The following is a 19178-nucleotide window of genomic DNA, read 5'->3' on the forward strand; positions in this document are numbered from 1 at the left end:
GATGTTTTCTCATGATGCGAGCCGCGACAGGCCCTGCGACATGCTTCCCAGTGATGCGGCAGCGTCTGATGCGACGTCGATCCTCTCCCTTGGCGATGCGAGTTGCTTCCACAACGATGCAAGCCGCGACAGGCCATGCGACACTCTTCCCGGTGAAGCGGCGGCGTCTGATGCGACGTCTATCCTCTTCTCCGGCGATGAGCCGCGACAGGCCCTGCGACACACTTCCCGGAGATGCGGCGGCATCTGATGCGACGTCGATCCTCTTCTCCGGCGATGCGAGGCGCTTCCGTGGACCTGCGATGACTCAACGATTCTTCTGCGACATGCTTCCCGGTGATGCGGCGGGTGTCTGATGCGACGTCGATCTTCTTCTCCGGCGATGCGAGGCGCTTCGTGTTGTGAAGCGGCAGTTCGGTGACACGCTTCTTGCCTGTGAGTCGCGCTTCCAGCTCCTTGCGACACGCAGTCCCTCAGAAAGCCTTGCAAAGCAGCAGGCACTTCCAAGGAACTCTGGGGAGCTGGTGGGTGAAGTCTGTTGTCCCTGAGACTTCAGCAGGAGGCAAGCTCTTTTCAAAGCCCTTGGAGATCCTTCACAAGTTGAGTAAAGTTAACAAAGCTCCTTTCTCCTCTCTTTGGCAGTTAGGCAACCACTGCAGGCCAATCTCTCACTTAGGGATAGTCTCTCCTCAGTCTCTTCTGGTTCCGCTCCTCAGCAAAGGTTTCTTCTTGTTTCCCAAAGTGATCTAAAGTTCTGGGGTCTGGGTACCCCTTTTTATACACAGTCTCTCTTTGTTCTCTGAAGGCAGAGAGGCCTTTGCCTAGTCCAAACCAGTTCTGGTCGTCCTGGAGCACTTTGTTGACATTACTCCTTCTTTCCTTTCACAGTGCAGGGCAGAGACATCAGACGCACCACAGGAGGTGGAGCCAGCATTGTGGAGGGAAAACACAGCCCTATTCAGGTCCCAGGTGCAACTCCTCCCATCCATCTACATGGAGATCTCTCTATTCAGCCCTGGGCTGACTCACCCGGTCTATGGGATTTGCCCAGCCCCCTGGAATTCCCCAGCCCCTGTCACTCAAACTCCAGACAAGGAATACGCAACCTAGCACAGGCAGGCCTGGATGGTTAGACAAGAAAATACCTACTTTCTAAAAGTGGTATTTGCAAACACAAAATGTTAAAACCAACTTCACGAAAAGATACATTTTATCATTCTGAGTTCAGGCATACTAAACTCGAATTTCTACCATGTTCCCTGAGTCAGTTAGGATGATAAGATGTAAAAATCAAACTGCCCATTCTGGCCTATGGGGAACAGGTAGCCTAGCAATAGTGAAATACGAAAATGGCTGTAATTCACTATTAGGACATGCCACACACATCAGGTCTTATCCTACCTAATACTTACAGTGCACCCTGCCCTTGGGCTTACCATAGGGGTGTCTGATATGAAGACAAGGGAAGGTTTAGGGACTGGCAAGTGGGTGCACTTGCCCAGTCAGCATGACAGTACCAGACTGCACACAGGCTCTGCAATGGCAAGCCTTAGACCCACTTTTACAGTCTGCTTCTGTGGGTGGCACAACCAGTGCTGCAAGCCCACCAGCAGCATTTGATTTACAAGCCCTGGGCATCCGCAGTGCACTGTACTAGGGTCTGACAAGTAAACCAAATCAGCCAATCGTGGAATCACTAATCCATACATCAATTTACAATTGGGAGAGCATATGCACTTTAGCACTGATCATCAGTGGTAAAGTGCCCAGAGTCATAAAACCAACAAAAACAGGTCAGGAAAAAATACAGGAGGAAGGCAAAAAGTTCAGGGATGACCCTGCAGAAAGGGCCAAGTCCAACAACTATTATGAACAAACCAGAATGTTTATTAAGCATTGGTGGCGTAGAGATAAAAAATGTTGCTGACTCTGGTTCACCATATACAATCATCAATGAGCATCTATGGAATAGTAAATTTGTAAATAGAGTTGGTGATACCATACTTGAATCTGACATTCATCCTCCGGGATATTCTGGTGAAACAATTGATATTTTGAGGGTACAGATGGTTTACTTTCAGGTTCAAGGGAATAAGCACTCGTGCCAAGTTATACATTGCAAAAAAAGGTCCACCTGTTTTAGGTTGGTTAGACCAAGGTAAACTTCACATTGTACTAGATCCCAACAGTGAGGATCAAGTTAAAGTAATAGATGATGGTGCATTTACTGCTAGTAATATGTCCACTTTGTTCCCTGAAATTTTCAGTAAAGTGTTAGGCAATTTTAAAAATTGTGAACACCGCATTGTTCTTAAAGAGGGTGCTATTCCTAAAATCTACAAGTGTAGGAACATACCTATTATGCTGAGAGATGAAGTAACTGCTGAACTTAAAAAATTGGTAGCCACAGATGTAATAGAACCTATCCATGGTTCAGAGTGGATGTCTCCATTAGTGGTAGCAAGACGTAGCAATGGAAAAATGTGCTTATGTGTGGATTTGTGCCATCTCAACGATAATATAGTAATTGATCGTTTTCCATTGCCCAAGATCAATGAAATGATCAGTAGTCTCAAGGGTGCGAAAGTCTTTTCAACAGTCGATGTGTCATCGGTGTATCATCAGATTTCTTTAACACCAGAATCAAGAAAACTAACAGCCTTCATTACTTCCATAGGCTGTTTTCAATTCAAAAGGTTGCCATTCGGACTAGCGTCCGCCGCTGCAGTTTTTCAAAGAGTAATGTTTAATTTATTTAACAAAACTGCTGGTACCAGGTTTTTTCAAGATGATATTCTTATCTTCCGTGAAAACAAATCTAGTCATGATGCTATACTTAAAAAGGTAATGAGCACCTTGAGAGAGAATGGTCTCACAGTAGAATTATCTAAATGCAAATTTGCTGCTAAAAAAGTCTCATATCTGGGACATGAAATTAGTTTTGAAGAGGTGAGACCTAAAACAACTTTGGTCAATGCCATTAAAGAAGCACCCACTCTCACCAATAAAGATGAGTTGAGATCCTTCTTAGGATTAGTGGAATATTGCTCTAAATTTATTCCTCATTTTGCTGCAAAACTTTTTAATGCGAGGCAATTGTTAAAGAATAGAATCAAATTTGAATGGTCCAAGGTATGTCATGATTAATTTATCTTTCTCACCAAGATCATTGACAAAGTTCAGGCATTAGAAGGTTTTGATCCTAATTTAAACAGTTATATAACCAATGATGCCATCGGTAAAGGGCTGGGGGCTGTATTGTCACAAAAAGATGCAACTGGTAAAGAGGTTATTATCTCTTTTGCATCTAGAGCCTTAACCCCCACTGAGACGCGGCATCCAGCAATTGAAAGGGAGGCCTTAGCCTGTGCTTGGTCCCTTAATCATTTTAGAGCCTTTGTGTGGGGGAAACCAGTCACAATATTTTGCGAACACAAGCCTCTTGTCAAATTATTAACAACTGAAGGTACGGTTAATGCTTCTGCCAGGATTGCCAGATTGTCGGTTCGAATGCAAGATTTTATCCACAAAGTGGTGTACTTACCTGGTAAAGATAATGTATTGACAGACTGTTTATCAAGGTTACCTCTCAAGTTGGAAGATTGTGAAGATGACATGTGTGATCATTTTCAAGTTGCATTTGTCCATGATGATGGTGGTTGTGCTGTAAGCAAGGAAGAATGGGCACTTGAGTGTGCCAAGGATGAATTGCTCAAATCAGTTATGGAATGCATCAGTGATAATTGGGCTGGTAAATCTAAACTCAATGGAAAATTAAGACCCTTTTGGAAAGTTAGATCTGAACTTAGCATTGAGAATAACATTATTCTCAGGGGTGAGAGAATTATACCTCCCTCTGGATTACAGAAATCTATCATCCAATTGTGCCATGAAGGCCATTTTTGCATAGTTCGGACAAAGAATGTAGTACGTTATTTATTTTGGTGGCCTGGAGTTGATGTAGAAGTAGAGAGGTATGTAAGGAATTGTATGAGTTGTTCAACTGCTGATAAAACTCTGCAAACTATGCGTCCTCCCATGTTGGAATATGTGCCACCTCAATGTCCTTGGGATTCTGTCGCTGTTGATTTGTTTGGACCTGTTGGGGATGACCAGAAATATGTCATCGTTTTGTTGGCTCTTTTCTCTAAATGGCCTGTTGTGGAAGTGGTGGATGCAATTAATACTGCTGTTGTTTTGGAATTTCTCGATAAAACCTTTACTTCAGAAGGGTTACCAAGAACTATTTTGAGTGACAATGGTGATAAGTTTATGTCTAGTGCTGCCAAAGTTTATTTTGTAAAAGTAGGTATTGTTCATAAAACTACCTCCTTATATAATCCCAGTGGAAATGGTGTTGTAGATGGATTTAATCATGTGATCAAGGGTGTTATCCAAGCTGCATGTAATTCAAGATTGAATTGGGAGACACAATTGCACAAGGCAGTATGGACGTACAGAGTTACCAAGAATGATTGTACAGGTCTGTCACCTTTTGTGATGATGAGAGGGCGAAGACCCAGATCCAAATTTAACTCAGTGTGGTTATGCAGTTCCTCTTTGTCATTGGACTCCTTCCTCAGTCCGCAGCAAATTAATTGATCATCATGCCAAGGTCCAGTCTTATTGTGATGAGAAACGTGGAGCTAAATGTGTGAAGATTGATGTTGGCAATTGGGTTCGGATAAAGAAACCAGGAAAATTCAAAAAAGGTGAAAGTCAATTTTTTGCCCCGGAGGAAGTTGTGGAAGTTCTTAATAATGCTGTCAGAGTTAGAAGTGGTAAAGTGTGGAATATGCACAGTGTTGCTTTGTCTTCCAAGTTATTTGGATGTGGAGAATCTTCTCATCAATCTATTCCTGGAAATTTCTATTGGTTGGATCTTGATCTTACTGGTGAAAGTGAATGTAAGGATACTGATGATGTTCTGATTGATAGTGATGATGTTGTGGGAAACAGGGTGAGTGTTGGTACTGGTTCATGTGGTACAGCTGAGAATAATAGTGTGGGTGCTGGTTCGTGTGTAACTGCTCAGATAGGTAACGATATCAATCATCTGCAAGCTCAGAGGAGGTAACGTCAGAGCAGGTTATTTACTCTCAGAGCTGTGAAGAGTGTCATTTGAAGAACAAGGAGACCTCCTAAATGGTTGTCCGATTACGTCCATGATGGAATTGGGTCTCGGATTTCTAATACTTCTGAGTGAACTTGTCATTGTATTGTAATGTATATTCTTTTTTTTGTTTTTACATTTTTAAAAAAAAGTTTTAGATAGGAACCTGTTATGTCTTTAGGTTATTTTGATTTATTATAAGAACGGGGATGTGTTGTGTTCTTACTTGAATTTCCTATTTTATTATGCATTGCATTATAAACATTCCAGAATAGAGTACTGTGTATGTCATGTAGAATGTATGTAAGTTAGTGGAGTGCGACATTGAAAAGAAGACTGTCTTGTAAGCTGGATGTGTATCGTGAGCTCTTGACAATAAACGAGTACTTCACTTTATATTGTGTACTCAACAGGGGAGTTCTCCGTTTGCAAACATTTTCGGTACTCTTTTGCATGGAAGGCGGCAATCTCCCCAGCCTCAGTCATAAACTGTTCTTGAACATGGCGGCTGCCACGTGCAGACAAACGTGAGAAATCTGTTGTAAAGGATGATACAGATTCCATAAGTACATGTAGGTTACTTCTTTATTAGTAGCTTGGTTCCAGTATAGGAGATCAGGATAGTAGGAGAAGATAGATGGCATAAAGACAGCCCCACCAGGAGCAGGCTCCCAACAGCTCAGCCTGAGCTGACTAACTGACACTCTAACACAGAGAGGCGCTCAGGCATTCCATGATGTCATGGAACATTCTAGCAGAGCAGTACAGTGGAGAATAGTAGACAAGTAATTTACTACGCATCCTCCTTCCTTAGGGAACAACAGCAGAAATAAAGATAAAGACAAGTAAGATACCTCCAATATAACATTAACGAGAGTGCAACAATGAGATGCACATATCCAAAGGTGTATTACATGAGGTATCAGGAATGACACTGGCATGAACAGAAATGCGTTAAGATGCAAAAATAAGTGAATACATTAAAATTGCAAACATTACTACACGCCCCATCCCCCTCCCTTAGGGAAAAACAAAGCATGGCTCAGATTGAAAAAAAAACAATGCAACAGAGAAGGGTGGTCACCCACACAACCTCCCCATAAGCGGGTACACCACAGGGTAGACACCCTGTTAAACAAAGGTGGGTGCAGACACTGACCCTTGGGAGAAAACAACATCCCCAATAGAAAGGTACAATAGAGGTTAGATTCACTCTAGATAACTGGAAGAGTGCAACCTCAATAACAAAGATACACCAGAGAGAAAACGCTCTGGAAAAAACGCAAGTTCCCTTGGTAGAAGGCATGCTGACACTTAAAATCCGTTAAGAGTAACGGAAGAGAGAAGCTTCTCACTCAGTCGTACAACCCTTGGCCACGAGTTCCATGCAGGTGGACGTCGACCGGAGCATAGTGTCAACATGAAAGGAAGACCCATGATAACGCCAGGAAGCTACCAAAGAACCTCCACCAAAATAGGGAACACAGGGTACTAACCCATGAAAATAAAACAACCTCCCCTAGATAGGGTACACCACAGGATAGACACCCTAGAAAACAACATAACCTCCCCTATATAGGGTACACCACAGAGTACTAACCCTGGAAAAATAACACAACCTCCCCTAGGTAGGGTACACCACAGGGTACTAATCCTGGAAAAATAACACAACCTCCCCTAGATGTTATGTTAGGTTAAATACTTTTATAATGCGCAATAGTTACTCCGAGGAGTGTCTCAGCGCGAAGCCAAGGGGGGGGGAGAGCCAAGGTAAAGAGCTAAAGGAAACTTATGGAAACAGATAGGTTTTAAGGAGACGCTTAAAACAGACTGGGTCCTGAGTATTACGCAGGAAAAATGGGAGAGCATTCCAGGCAACGGCAGCTTTGACAGCAAGCGAGCTACCCCCAATCCTAGACCGGGAGAAGCGCGGAACCCTAGCAAGTAAAAGAGCTGACGAGCGACGTGCTCTAGTCGGAACATAAAACGCAAACCGCCTCTGCAGATAGATGGGACCCAAATTATGTAGGGCCTTGTGGGCGATGACCAAAGCCTTGAACTTAACCCTCTCAATCAGGGGCAGCCAATGCAGGGCATAAAGATAAACGCGAACACTACAACTTCTAGCGATACCAAGAAGGAGCCTAGCGGCCGCATTCTGGAACACTTGTAGTTTATTCAAGGAGTAGCCGGGCAGGCCAACATATAGGGCATTGGCATTCTCCAGGCGGGACAAAACCAATGCCCGAACAACCGTTTCCTTAGCCGATCTAGGGAGAAGAGGGAGAAAACTCCTAAGAACCTTAAGAAGGTCAAAGCAACCGCCCGAGAGCTTCTTCACCTGGACCGAAAATGACAGATTGTCCTCGAACCAAACTCCAAGGTTTTTAGAGGAGCTCCCATTAGAAGTGGGAGGGGGAAAATCCGGTGGCCAAATCTTACATCTAAAGTCCGAGAGGAAGTTACCATAAAGAAGGATCTCCGATTTGTCTTCATTGCACTTGAGTTGAGCCCTGGCAAGCCAACCAAATACCGAAGACAAACACTTCTGCACAGGCAGGACTTCATCCTCCCCCTTGCCCCAGGTGAAAAGAAGCTGGGTGTCATCGGCATAGGCTATCACCTTAGCCCCCAACTTCTCGGCCAGAGAGACCAACGGTGTAACATAGATGTTAAAGAGGAGGGGGCTAAGGGACGAGCCCTGGGGGACACCTGTAGAGACCTCCTGCTGGGGTGAGGCTGCGGGAGGCAGCCAAACCTGTTGGGTACGACCCTCCAGAAAGGACCTCAGCCAGGCCAGAGCCAAGCCAGAGACCCCAATCTCGGAGAGGCGGGAAAGCAGTCTGGCATGTGGCACCGTGTCAAATGCAGCTGACAGATCAAGCATCACCAAAGCTGCTCTGCCACCAGCATCTAAACAGTCCCGAATAGCCTCCGAGATCTCAACTAGCGCTGACTCCGTGCTATAAGATGCCCGAAACCCAGACTGAGCTGGGTGCAAGGCCTCAGATCTTTCCACAAATTCGGAGAGTTGTCTAGTCACTGCCTTCTCACATAACTTAGCAAGGCTGGGGAGAAGGGAGATAGGACGGTAATTGCCGGGCAGTGAGGTGTCAAGGGACGGTTTCTTCAATAAAGGAAGAATTTTGGCCTGTTTCCATTCCGGTGGAACCCAAGCCTCCCCAAGGGAGAGGTTAATAATAGCATTGACCTCCGAATTAATGGTCTCTGTGACTGCTGCCAGCAATCTGGCTGGATAGCAATCCGAGGGCGAGCCGGACTTAAGGCCCTTAAGTAATTTGAGAGTGCTAGCAAGATCGACAGGAGAGAAGACCGACAGGACGTGGTTCAAGGCCCCCTGAAGAGGCACAGTCCGTCCATCTTCCATCCAGGAAGCCGCACAGACCGGCAGGGACTGCTGTATCAAACAGATTTTATCCGAGAAGAAACAGGAGAGGGTGTTGCACCAGTCATCCGTGGCCGGGCCCGAGCACTTAAGAGCGGCAGGGGCTGTAAAACTCTGGACTATGTGGAAAATCTCCTTCGAATTATTACCAGCCTGCTCAATACGGTCTGTAAAGTATTGTTTTTTAGCCTGGAAGATGGCAGAGTAATAGATCTTTTGCCTGGCCTTCAGAGCGGCCTTGGACAAAGGACAATACTTTTGGCGACGCCAAATCCGTTCCAGCTTTTTGCACTCTTGTTTGAGCAAGCGTAGCTCAGGCGAAAACCAAGGTTTAGATGGCGAGACTCTCGAGGACCGAGAGGAAGTGGGAGTAGCCAGCCGGGTCATAGACTTGTCTAGCCAGTTAGTAAAGCTAGCGAGACTCTCCACAAAATCACCAGTAAGGGTCGGCCTGGAGGCCGCCAGGGCCCCAGCCAAGGAGGCGGGATCCACCTTCTTAAAGGCTGGTTTCCGCGAGATAGATTCGGCAGCATGGGGAGGGCCAGCCTTCCAGGAGAAAAAAGTGAGGAAGTGGTCAGACCACACAAGGGGAAGAGGATCCTCTACTAGAATATTAAAATTAGAGCAAATAGGATCAAGGATGTGACCAGCCTGATGTGTTGGGAGGACAACCCATTGAGACATCTGGGCAAGCTGAAGCATATCTTTTAGAACAATAGCATCAGTACACGACCCTTGATCCAAATGTATGTTCTAGTCGCCGAGGAATAGGAACTGTGAAAAACGAAGCGCCCTAGAAATTAACTTATCGCCCCACTCCTGAATGGTGGCATTGGCAGAATCAGGGGGGCGATAGACCAGCGACCCCCCCAAGTAGAAAATGGGGGGGAAAGCCTGATACTAAAGTCTAACGCTTCTCCTGACCCCCAAGCCTGAGACTCACCCCTAATAAGCTCCCACTTTTCTCTGAAAATAACCGCTACACCGCCACCCCTTCCTTCTAATGGTCAGCCCTAGCAACTTTGTAACCCGCAGGGATAGCCAGAGTGACAAAAGGGTCAGAGTTAGAATCGAGCCATGTTTCCGTGAGGAACAGAAGATCAACAGGGTGATCAGAGAGGAGCTCAAAGATGTCGGAGTGATGTTTTTTAAAGGAGCGTACATTGATTAAGGCGGCAGAGATGGACGGTGCCATATCCAGCTTGGGCCGATGGCCTGGGGTGAATGAGACAGCTGAAGAAGAGTCCGGGAGACAAAAACCACATATAGTACAGACATGCTCCTGAGCATCCGACAGATCGAACTGAGGGTGTGAGGGGCATAAAGGTAAAAACAAATTAAGTAGCTCATCCCTACCGTACAACAGCGCTGCACGAGCCCCTCCCGTCCGTGGAGCAGAGTAACAGGCCACGGCCGCAGACGGGCTTGCCTTAGGCGCGCCTTCGACTCGCCAGTGGCGCGTTCGCGCAGCGCGCATGCTAAATAGCGTGTTGCCTAAAGTCCCCAGGTGTTGCTGCTCAAGCGCGCCTGACCCAAGATGGCGGCTGGGCAGGACAATTGCCTCGAGCTAGTGTGGGCTGCAGTGATAGTGCGGGTAAGAGGATACAATTTTAAACTATCGCAAAGTTTAAAAAGCCCCTAATGTCTCAGAAAGGAAAGCAGAATAAAAACCAATTTTAAAAGCAAGTAAAAAGTATTTTTTTTAAAAATGGGAGTAAAACAGACCAAGCAGTGCAAATAACTGTAAATCACAAGCCCGGGGGAGATAAAGACTTTCGCTCGCTCCCTCTTACCTAGATAGGGTACACCAAAGGGTACACACCCAGGAAACAACATAACCTCCACTAGTAATAGAGGACAACGCAGGGTACTAACCCTGGAAAAATAGCACAACCTCCACTAGGTAGAGTACATCACAGGGTAGTACCCTGAGAATAAATATGAGGCATTGACTACCCACAAGCAACACAACCTCCCCTAAGTAGTGTAGGGTACACCACAGGGTGCTCACCCTGGGATCTGATACGGGGCATTGACTACCCACAAATGACAGAACCTCCCCTAAATAGGGTACACACAAAATAAAGGACAAAACTGGGAAATTAACTGTGGACTCAAAACACTGTTATACAGTGAGCGCCCCTTCCACCAGATGAAAGCACAGACTTCTAGAGAACATGCATAAAAAGTACAGACATTATAATTACAAAGCATATGTTAGGCACCGGTGAGCGATTTCTCACCCGTGATCGTCACACAAAGTTCCGTGTGGCTGTTCCCGCATAGCGTCTCGCCAAGCTGGTGAAGGGTGACTCAAGACGACGTGCTGTGGCATCCAGCACATTACAGAACAGTAATGCAAAGTCCAATGTGGTGAAAGACTTGGTCTCGCAATTCAAGTAACAAACTCGAAGGGGAACAAAGTTCAACTGTAGGAAAGTTGTGCTTGAAAGGAAAGCGTATCCGTGTCCCTTGTCAAAATGTCGCAGACTAGGTGATGGCAATTCTAATTAAATTTGTTGCAACCGCGCAAGCAAAAAAAACGTGGTTGGCAGTGTAAAACTTCACAATAGAACACCAAGGGACCCTGTATGTGCTGTTTCCAAGCACAAGATGGTGGCACGTTTCTAACGCTGTGCCGGGTGGCTCACGGTGAGTTGCAGTATGTGGGCGTCGCTAAGCAGCTGAATGGAACGACGGACGTCACAAAGCAACGAGGAGGGAAAGACGTCACCAAGGAATCACCTTGCCTCCGTGCAGCACTAAGGAATCGGTGAGGAGCGCATGCAGTTGCTGGTAACCACTTGAGTATTTTAAACAAGCAAAGAAATTGGCCCCCACTCACCGGATATCACATGGCCACAGTTTTGAAGCTGTCACTGTCTCCGTCAAAGCACCTCCCCAAATACACAATAAAAGGCGCTCGCTGTGAAGGAAGTCGCACAAAGTCCTTCTTTTCCCTAAAATACACCCCCGCTCTCAGCTGATGAGGTCGCTGATCAAACACCATGCCAGTCACTGCCGGAAGTAAATTCCACCACTAGGCAGATGGGCAATACACTGAGAAAGCAGACAGAACTTGCTGTCAGACTGTGACACTTCCCACGCAGGACCCAGATAGGGCAGTGAAAGACACCAGGGTGCGCAAACCTGCTGTGCCTCTGGGAAGTTTGTTGCTGGAGAGATTACCGCAGGGTCTTTAGTGATAGGATAACTAACGCCCAGGTTGCAGGCTCCAGATAGTACAGTACACTGGTGGGAAAAGCAAGAGAACACCGCAGGCTTGTCGGCAGAGAGACTGTTTACTGTTGAAGTCTTAAGGGTGATAGCAGGCTCCTCAGTAATGTGAAGACAAACGCCCAGGCTGCAGGCTGTCCAGATGGTACAGAACTCGGGCAGTCAATGATGTCATGGAACATTCTAGCAGAGCAGTACAGTGGAGAATAGTAGACAAGTAATTTACTACAAGATCCATATCCGCTGGAATGGAACACCCACCAGACTTTCGTTCCGGTCCTGGTTTGTCAGGAATGTAAATACAGCACACGTTTCCCCTTCCCCTCTCTCTGGTCTTGGCCCAAGGAGGAGTAGCCACCAGCAAGCCTCGGGTGTGACAGAGCAGGCTCACCCGGGCCCTCTCTCACTGCAGACACGGCTTCGGGGCCCAGCCTGACCCGAAGCAGCCGGGGCTCACTGCGCTACCTCCTTATTTCCTTCCTGGGGTTAATCGCTGAGAGCACTTGATGTTGACAAGCACTTTATTGAGGGGAGCGGTGGGATCCGATAGCTATCAGTGACGCTCTCGGGTGGTGGCAGGATGGGAGGGGCAGGAAGAGATACCGGTGGGCAATGAATGGTGTTTGGAAGCCGATATGGAGGCCTGTCACTAACGCGGCTTCCTCTCAGTGAAATATTTGCATCTGCAACCTCCCCACCACCTACATCACTTAAAGCAAGGGGGGATGGCCAATGGGAGCTCTGTGTGACCGAGGCCTGTCCAGGGCAGGCTGACACCAGACGGAGGTTCGCCAGTCCTTTCTCGTAGTCCAGCCGGGGCTATTAGTAGGGGGCATGCGACCCTCCAGGAGGGGGACCTGGAAGGGTGCGCAACGAGTTAGCCTCATAGGTTTCCCAGTCCCGTATAACAGTAGCACTCTGGCATGGCAGTGCTGGGCTGCAGCGAAAGTTGTGCTGGGCTCTGAACTGCACGTCAAGAAATTGCGCTGTGGCTTTTCTATAGCACTTTGCTACCCTCTAAGTGCTTTTTTGGCAGCCAGATAGGCAGTCGGTCAGTTTGTTGTGAACTGTTGGTATGTAGCATGTTTTTCAGTGGTCTGGCTGTAGGTCAGAGAGTATGTGAGCTGGGACTGGGTTGCCAGGTAACACAGTTTGCTCTTTCAAATGGTTCCAAGGAAGCTTTCATCCGTGCTATCTTGGGGTGGCCAGCTGGCCCCGGTCACTACGCACACTGTCTTCAGCCCTGTTCTTTTCAAAGCATTTTTTCAGGTGCTTAATCTTATTAATTCAGTGTGTTGGACTTGGCCCTTCTGGCAGGTTCACCCCTGAACTTTTTTTGCTTTTTATTGGTGACTTGGTGTGGTGATTTCTGGTTTCTGCGCACTTTCCCTGTGTCCCAGGGTAAAGTGCGTGCGCGCTCTGAGTGCATGTGGTGAGATAGGCCTGCCCTCCCTTAGGAATGCATGGGGAATGTATGTGTCCCTAGTAGTTCCTGATGCGTGGGGTGTGCAGGCCAGAGTTTGGTATGTGCGGACTCGTGGGAGTGAATGCTGCGCGATGATGTGTGCGGCGTGCATGTACCTAGTGTGGAAGTGCCACTTCTAGAGGTGGGCACTTCTGTGTGCAGTGTCTGTCGCGTGATTGGCTGGTCATGTCATGTGACGGGCTAGGGATTCCCCAGAGTCAGGATGAGTCACCCAGTGGTGAATGGGGAGATCAGCAGCTAGATGGGTGGGAGGAGTACACCTGGGTCCTGAATAGGACAGGGTTTTCCACACACAATGCTGGCCCCGCCCCCTGTGGTGCGACTGACGACCCTAGCCCTGCCAATGAATAGAGTGAGGGGCTGAGCACATCAAGGGTGCTCCCCAACCAGCTGCGACTGGTTTTCCCCCCTCACCCTGAACCCAGAACAAAGGGGTTTGCTGTATAAAAATGGGGCTGTGTCCCCACAGAAACTGTTCTCTTCCAGGATCCTGAGGGGGGCTGCTGCTGCTGGAGGCCAGGAGGAACCGCCACTTTGGACTGCCTTCCTGCCTGGAGGGCCCAGTGAGCTGGCCCCTGGCCCAGCCTTGCCCCCCTGCCTACCTTCCTAAAACTTTGCCAGGACTCTTGTTGCTGGACTTTGGTATTCTCCCCTGGAGCGCCTGGAGGTGCTTCTATGTGACTTGTAGCGCTGGGAGCGCTTTGTTTGGGACCCCAGCGTCGAGGAGCGCATTCCTTGGCGCTTCACTGAAGCCTCCAGCGCCTGGAAGCGCCGGACTTGCCTTTAGCGCAGGGAACGCTTTCCCCTGTGCCCCCGGCGCCAGGAGCGCTTTGTTTCCGATGGCGGGTGGCCACCCCGCTTAATTAATTCATTCTATAGCGGGTGCCCACCCCGCTTATTTCCACCTATTTGTGCTTTAATACGAAGGCGGGAGCCCACCCCGCGCTTCGGAAAAAGTCGGGAAGATCACCTCCGCGGCCGGGCTCAAGGGAAGTCAGGCAGCCACAGAGGGGACGGGGGCGTGGCCAAGTACAGGAAGCGGACGGGAGCCTACCCCGCGCTCCTGCAGCCGGACGAGGGAAGCCCCACGGAAGGAGAGTCTGCGCCGGGACCAAGAAGTGAAGACGGACGGCGGCTTCACCAGCGGGGCTCCCGTGTGTGGTGAGAGCCCCGCGGGTGTGTGTAGAGTCCGGAGGAGTCCCTGCCGAGTCCCGGGTCCCAGGAGGGGGCCGGGTGACTCTCCAGTCACCGCTGCAGAGGGGACACCGCCTCCCAGACAGACGGTGAGTGCGGGCGTCCCTGTTCCGGGCATTGGGTGATTAAGAGCCCCGAGAGGGCTCCAACTGCGAGGGGGCATTTCTATCGTGCCTGCACAAGGCACGGGGGGCAGTACGAGTGTCGGGCGGCCCCGGAAGGCAGCGGGCCGCCCCAACGTGTTCCCGAGCCCCGAGGCTCCAACGTGGGGGCATGATGTTTAGAGCGCGAGGCGCTCCAATTTGGGCATGAATGTTCTCGAGTGCGAGTAGCACTCCATCATTGGGGGCATATTTGTTTAGAGTCTAGAGGACTCCAACGCGGGGCATATTTGTTTTGAGCCCAGTGAGGCTCCAACGAGGCGCGCATTGTTGTTGTGAGCCCAGAGAGGCTTCCACCTAGGCCATATTCGTTTGTTTCGAGCCCAGGGAGGCTCCAACAACTGCCCTACTTGTCCTAAGAAGGCTCAGTGGTGCCCACGCTCGTTTTCTCCAGCTGCCCAGCACTTAGTGGGCAGCTGCATCGTTTAGGTTGTGCCCCTGTGCATTGTGCGCCTGGCTTGCGCAGTCGCGCCCTGACAGTTGGATATTGGCCATTTCTGCACCCCTGAGAGGCCAGTTGGCCTGGGGACAGTTATCTTGTGTTGTGCCCTCCCCTAGGGCGCTTGGTGATTTTCATACATGTACTTTTTGCGCCTGCGCAATGCCTTAATGATAATTTCTTTCCTGAATTGTGTTTACACCTCTGAATGTATTTTATGCATCCTGTGTCTATGTGCTTAGACCCCTACAGGTATTGTGATACTTAGGTGGTTGTTTTCTCCCTAGTACAGGTGGTACTAGTGAGGTCCTAGTTCCCTGCGTGATATTCCTAAAGGTGGTTAGGGTTGCGTAGGTGGTACTTTCTGATACCAGTAGTTACTGGTTGTGTGCTACATGTTCTATTTTTAGTGCTACAGTGATTGTGTGCTATGTTCTCAAATATTATTCCTACGTTCTAAGTGCTATTTCTACAAAGTGCTAATTCCTGACAGTGGTCCATGTGGCCCTGTCCCCTGTATATATAATCCCTTGTAAATTCTGCCCGTGCCTGTTGGCACATTGTAAAGTGTGTATTTTTATCTAATGTGTTGTGTATAATACAAAGGTTATTTTTATATAATACCTTGTGTGGAGTTTCCTTTGTGGTGGGCCTTGGGTGTTGTTGCTGGGTGCGCGCGCAAACGCTTTACACATCGCCTCAGGGATAAGCCTGTCTGCTCGTGCCAAGCTACCAAGGGGGTGAGCAGGGGTTATCTTTGGCGTGTAACTCCCCAGCCCTGACTAGAGTGGTGGTTTCTGTCTGGCTTTGGCGCAAGCCTCAGCCAACCAGAAATCCCATTTCTAACACAGTGCAAGCAAGAGAGGACTACAACACCCAAAATGCATTTGGCAGACATAGGAGGCACAGCTCATTGAGGCATATACACCTCCTCCCCCCCACCTTTTACTAATACCAGCTCAACGGTATATTAATTTTTTTTTATGACCAACGAGCCAGGTATTTTTTATCTCACTTTTCCATTCACCCCAGACCCTTCCTCTCACACCCCTACAGAACACATAGTTGTCTCATAACAACAGTGCTCCCACGCAAACGTAGGTCGTAGCACGCCCCGTCCCGTAGAGGGGCGGGAAGACCCCTATGATGAAGCATGACACCAAGGGCCCTTTTGGTGTGTGAGGGGTATTTTAACAACTAGTGTGTACTCTCCACCACTGTGGGGAGATATACTTCTTTTTGGGAGATTCTTACATACACATTTACTTGTGGGTGGATCACTATGTTTACTTATCTCACAAAAGTCCAGGACTGGAAACAGCCCTTTTAATAACCTAGACGGACATGGCCCCCTTGGCTATCTTGTATCAGTGGAGGGGCCCTAACGGTTGATGGTCCGCCTTCCAAGCCAATGCTGGTACCCCAGCCACATCCCTCTGCCTTGTGGGTGATATGTATATTTGTTAATAGTCTGGTTTTCAGCGAAAATGTAGACCTAACATGTCGGACTTGGAGTTCAACATGAAAACTATAAAGGTATTTGCCATCAAGTAATCTCTTTCGGTACGAATATCGATCTGTAACCAAGTTCCCCATCAAGAACTAACCCCCAAATATGGTCAACCTGACATTGGAATAGGCATTTAACTGAGTTCTACAGTAAGTGAGCAGTGTTCTTGGCTATGATTTGGGACATCTTTAAAAGGTCTTTTTGTTGACAGACATGATTTTTTTTAATATGACTGTAGTCTTTGTAATCTTTATTATGGTAACCTGTCGAATATAGTTGAGAACTTTTCAAAAATGCAGACCAAATTGTTTTGTAACTATTTGGCTTAATTGCACTGATGAAAAGCAACTCTTCCTAACCCGGAACATGCCCTGCTCTAGGTCACAGAGGGCCTGAACATAGCAGAGTGCGCCTTGATGTGGGTTTAACAGGCAGGCAGTGTCTTCATGCGTGGCAGGATGACCAGTCTCACTGTATCAGCCATGTTCTTGCACACTTGTATTTGTTTAGGCATCTGTGCTGCCCATCCTGCCTACACTGACCTGTCCCCTCCCCTCTCTCTCTTTTCCAGATTGCAGACTTCGGCCTCTCTAACCTGTACTATCAGGACAAGTACTTGCAGACGTACTGCGGCAGCCCCCTGTATGCCTCCCCGGAGATTGTGAACGGCCGACCCTATAAGGGACCAGAGGTAGACACTATCCTCGCACCAGTCATGTACCCAGTAGTGTTCTGCATCCTCATGCGGGCGACTCAGGGGCATGATAGGGAGGCTTGCTTTGGCCACTTTCACTACAGTTCCAAAGTCTCCCACCCACAGCACTAACCAGAATCCAGCCTGCTATTCTTTTAGCACCTTTAACACTAGCTTTATGTGTATTAAAAATGATAAAGAGGCCCTTGAGAGGAAGGGCTTCTGTTCATTTGAGATGTTCTAGCATCACAAATTCAGGCCTTGGCCTTAAATGTCTTACTCACGAGATAGCTCTGCTGTTTGAGACCTGAGCCTGTATGGCCTCTGTTACACATAGGATAGCACTGCAGCCTGGAGTCGGGACCTGTGAAGTCGATATCTCTGCTGTCTAATGCTGGAGCCGCAATGTTTTATGAATCTCAGGGCTAGCTCTGCAGCCACAGTTTGTAGGATAGGGTTATTGTAATAGATGTGTATTTGTTGTATTAGCTTTCAGCCTGTATGGTTTAACTTGAGGGATAGCTCTGTTCTCTGCACCCTCATGCTGGATATTCCGAGGGCTACAAGCTCTCCTACCTCCCTGAAATGGAAATCATGAACTTTTTGTTTGCACCTCTCATTTGCTCTCCTCTCTTCTCTTTCACAAAGGTGGACAGCTGGTCATTGGGCGTTCTCCTCTACATCCTGGTCCATGGAAACATGCCCTTTGATGGCCAGGACTACAAGCACCTCGTGCGACAGATCAGCAGTGGAGAGTACCAGCAGCCAAGCAAGCCTTCTGGTGAGCCAGACCTTTCGTACCCCGTAAACCATTTGTACCCCTCATCTGAAGCTCTCTGCCTTAAAAACTAAACTCACCTTACCTCTCCAACATATCTAACCTCTCTGGCCTCACAAAATGAACCTTTAGTACCTCTGTACACACCTATCCTCACTGCTCACTGACCTACCCTTTCCACCTTGCAAACAAAAGTCTTACTTCTCCAGCCAACCCACCTACTCTCTCTGCCCTCACAACTCAAACCTCTTTCACCCCTGTCTATCTTCCAACCAGACACAAGGTTAACCCCTCGAATTCCATCAACACCTCAACCCTCACTGCCTTTACAAACCAACTCCTCTTACCCCTCAAGCACCCCTCCCTGCTTTGCCCTCACAAAATACACCCTTCCGACCAGGGCCCCACAAGCATGGAAGAGGGAGGCCACGCAGCCTGGTCCTCCAGTTGGAGAGGGGCACCAGATTGCAGACACTTGCTCATATTTCATTTTGTTGGCACTTGATGAAGTTAGAACCTTGGCTAGGGGCCTCAAGGACTGTGACCTCTGGCCCCTCCGCCCGCACCAGTAGTAGAGCTAACCTTGCGTGCCAGCAGACGTCTGTCTGGGGGTGGAAGGTGTAACTGATTGGGGCCAATCACCTTGAACGGAGGGCGAATAGCTGTTAATTCATAGACCATAGTGAGTTAAAGTCCCCAGAGGGCCGAGAGGGGCTTCGCCTGTTTTTTTATTTCTTTGCTAAAAGCTCCCAGCCCTGATCTAAGATGCGGCTTAATGCCACCCAATCCGCCTGATTACAGGGTGTTTTTCAGGAGCTCGGACTGCATTATGTGCTCTACCAGCCATTGTTACAGGGGATATAAAAACCTGGCTCGTGCGCGGAGTTTACTTTCGATTGCTTTGTCTCGGCCTGAAATCTTGCCTGGCCTCATATAAGCAACGGCCTCGCGGATAATTAAAGGGCCCATCTATCCAGTGCAGAAGGTGCAGTCTTAACAAGTCCTGTCTCCTCGTTCTGGAATGTCCCCTGTGGCGCAACATAGGCCCCTGCAGGGTGGGGTGGGGGGGGGGCCTCAGCTCGGTACCCTGGCTTGTGAGCTCCTGACTGACTCTGGAGGGAGGGGGGGGGAGTGGCGCTCCATGTACTTTCCAGGGGGGC

At 48.4% G+C, this 19178-nt stretch overlaps 1 protein-coding gene across 1 annotated transcript in view; it reads left to right on the plus strand.

The window, feature by feature from the left end:
• The window catches only part of LOC146870011 (NUAK family SNF1-like kinase 2), a 119266-nt gene that overhangs the window by 97636 nt on the left and 2452 nt on the right, over positions 1–19178 (plus strand). Inside the window, 2 exon segments of the mRNA XM_085624155.1 lie at positions 17118–17237; positions 17889–18021. Of these exon segments, the coding sequence (XP_085480281.1) occupies positions 17118–17237; positions 17889–18021 (253 nt within the window).

Source organism: Triturus cristatus, chromosome 1_1 (assembly GCF_964204655.1).
Source record: "Triturus cristatus chromosome 1_1, aTriCri1.1, whole genome shotgun sequence".
Lineage (NCBI taxonomy): Eukaryota > Metazoa > Chordata > Amphibia > Caudata > Salamandridae > Triturus > Triturus cristatus.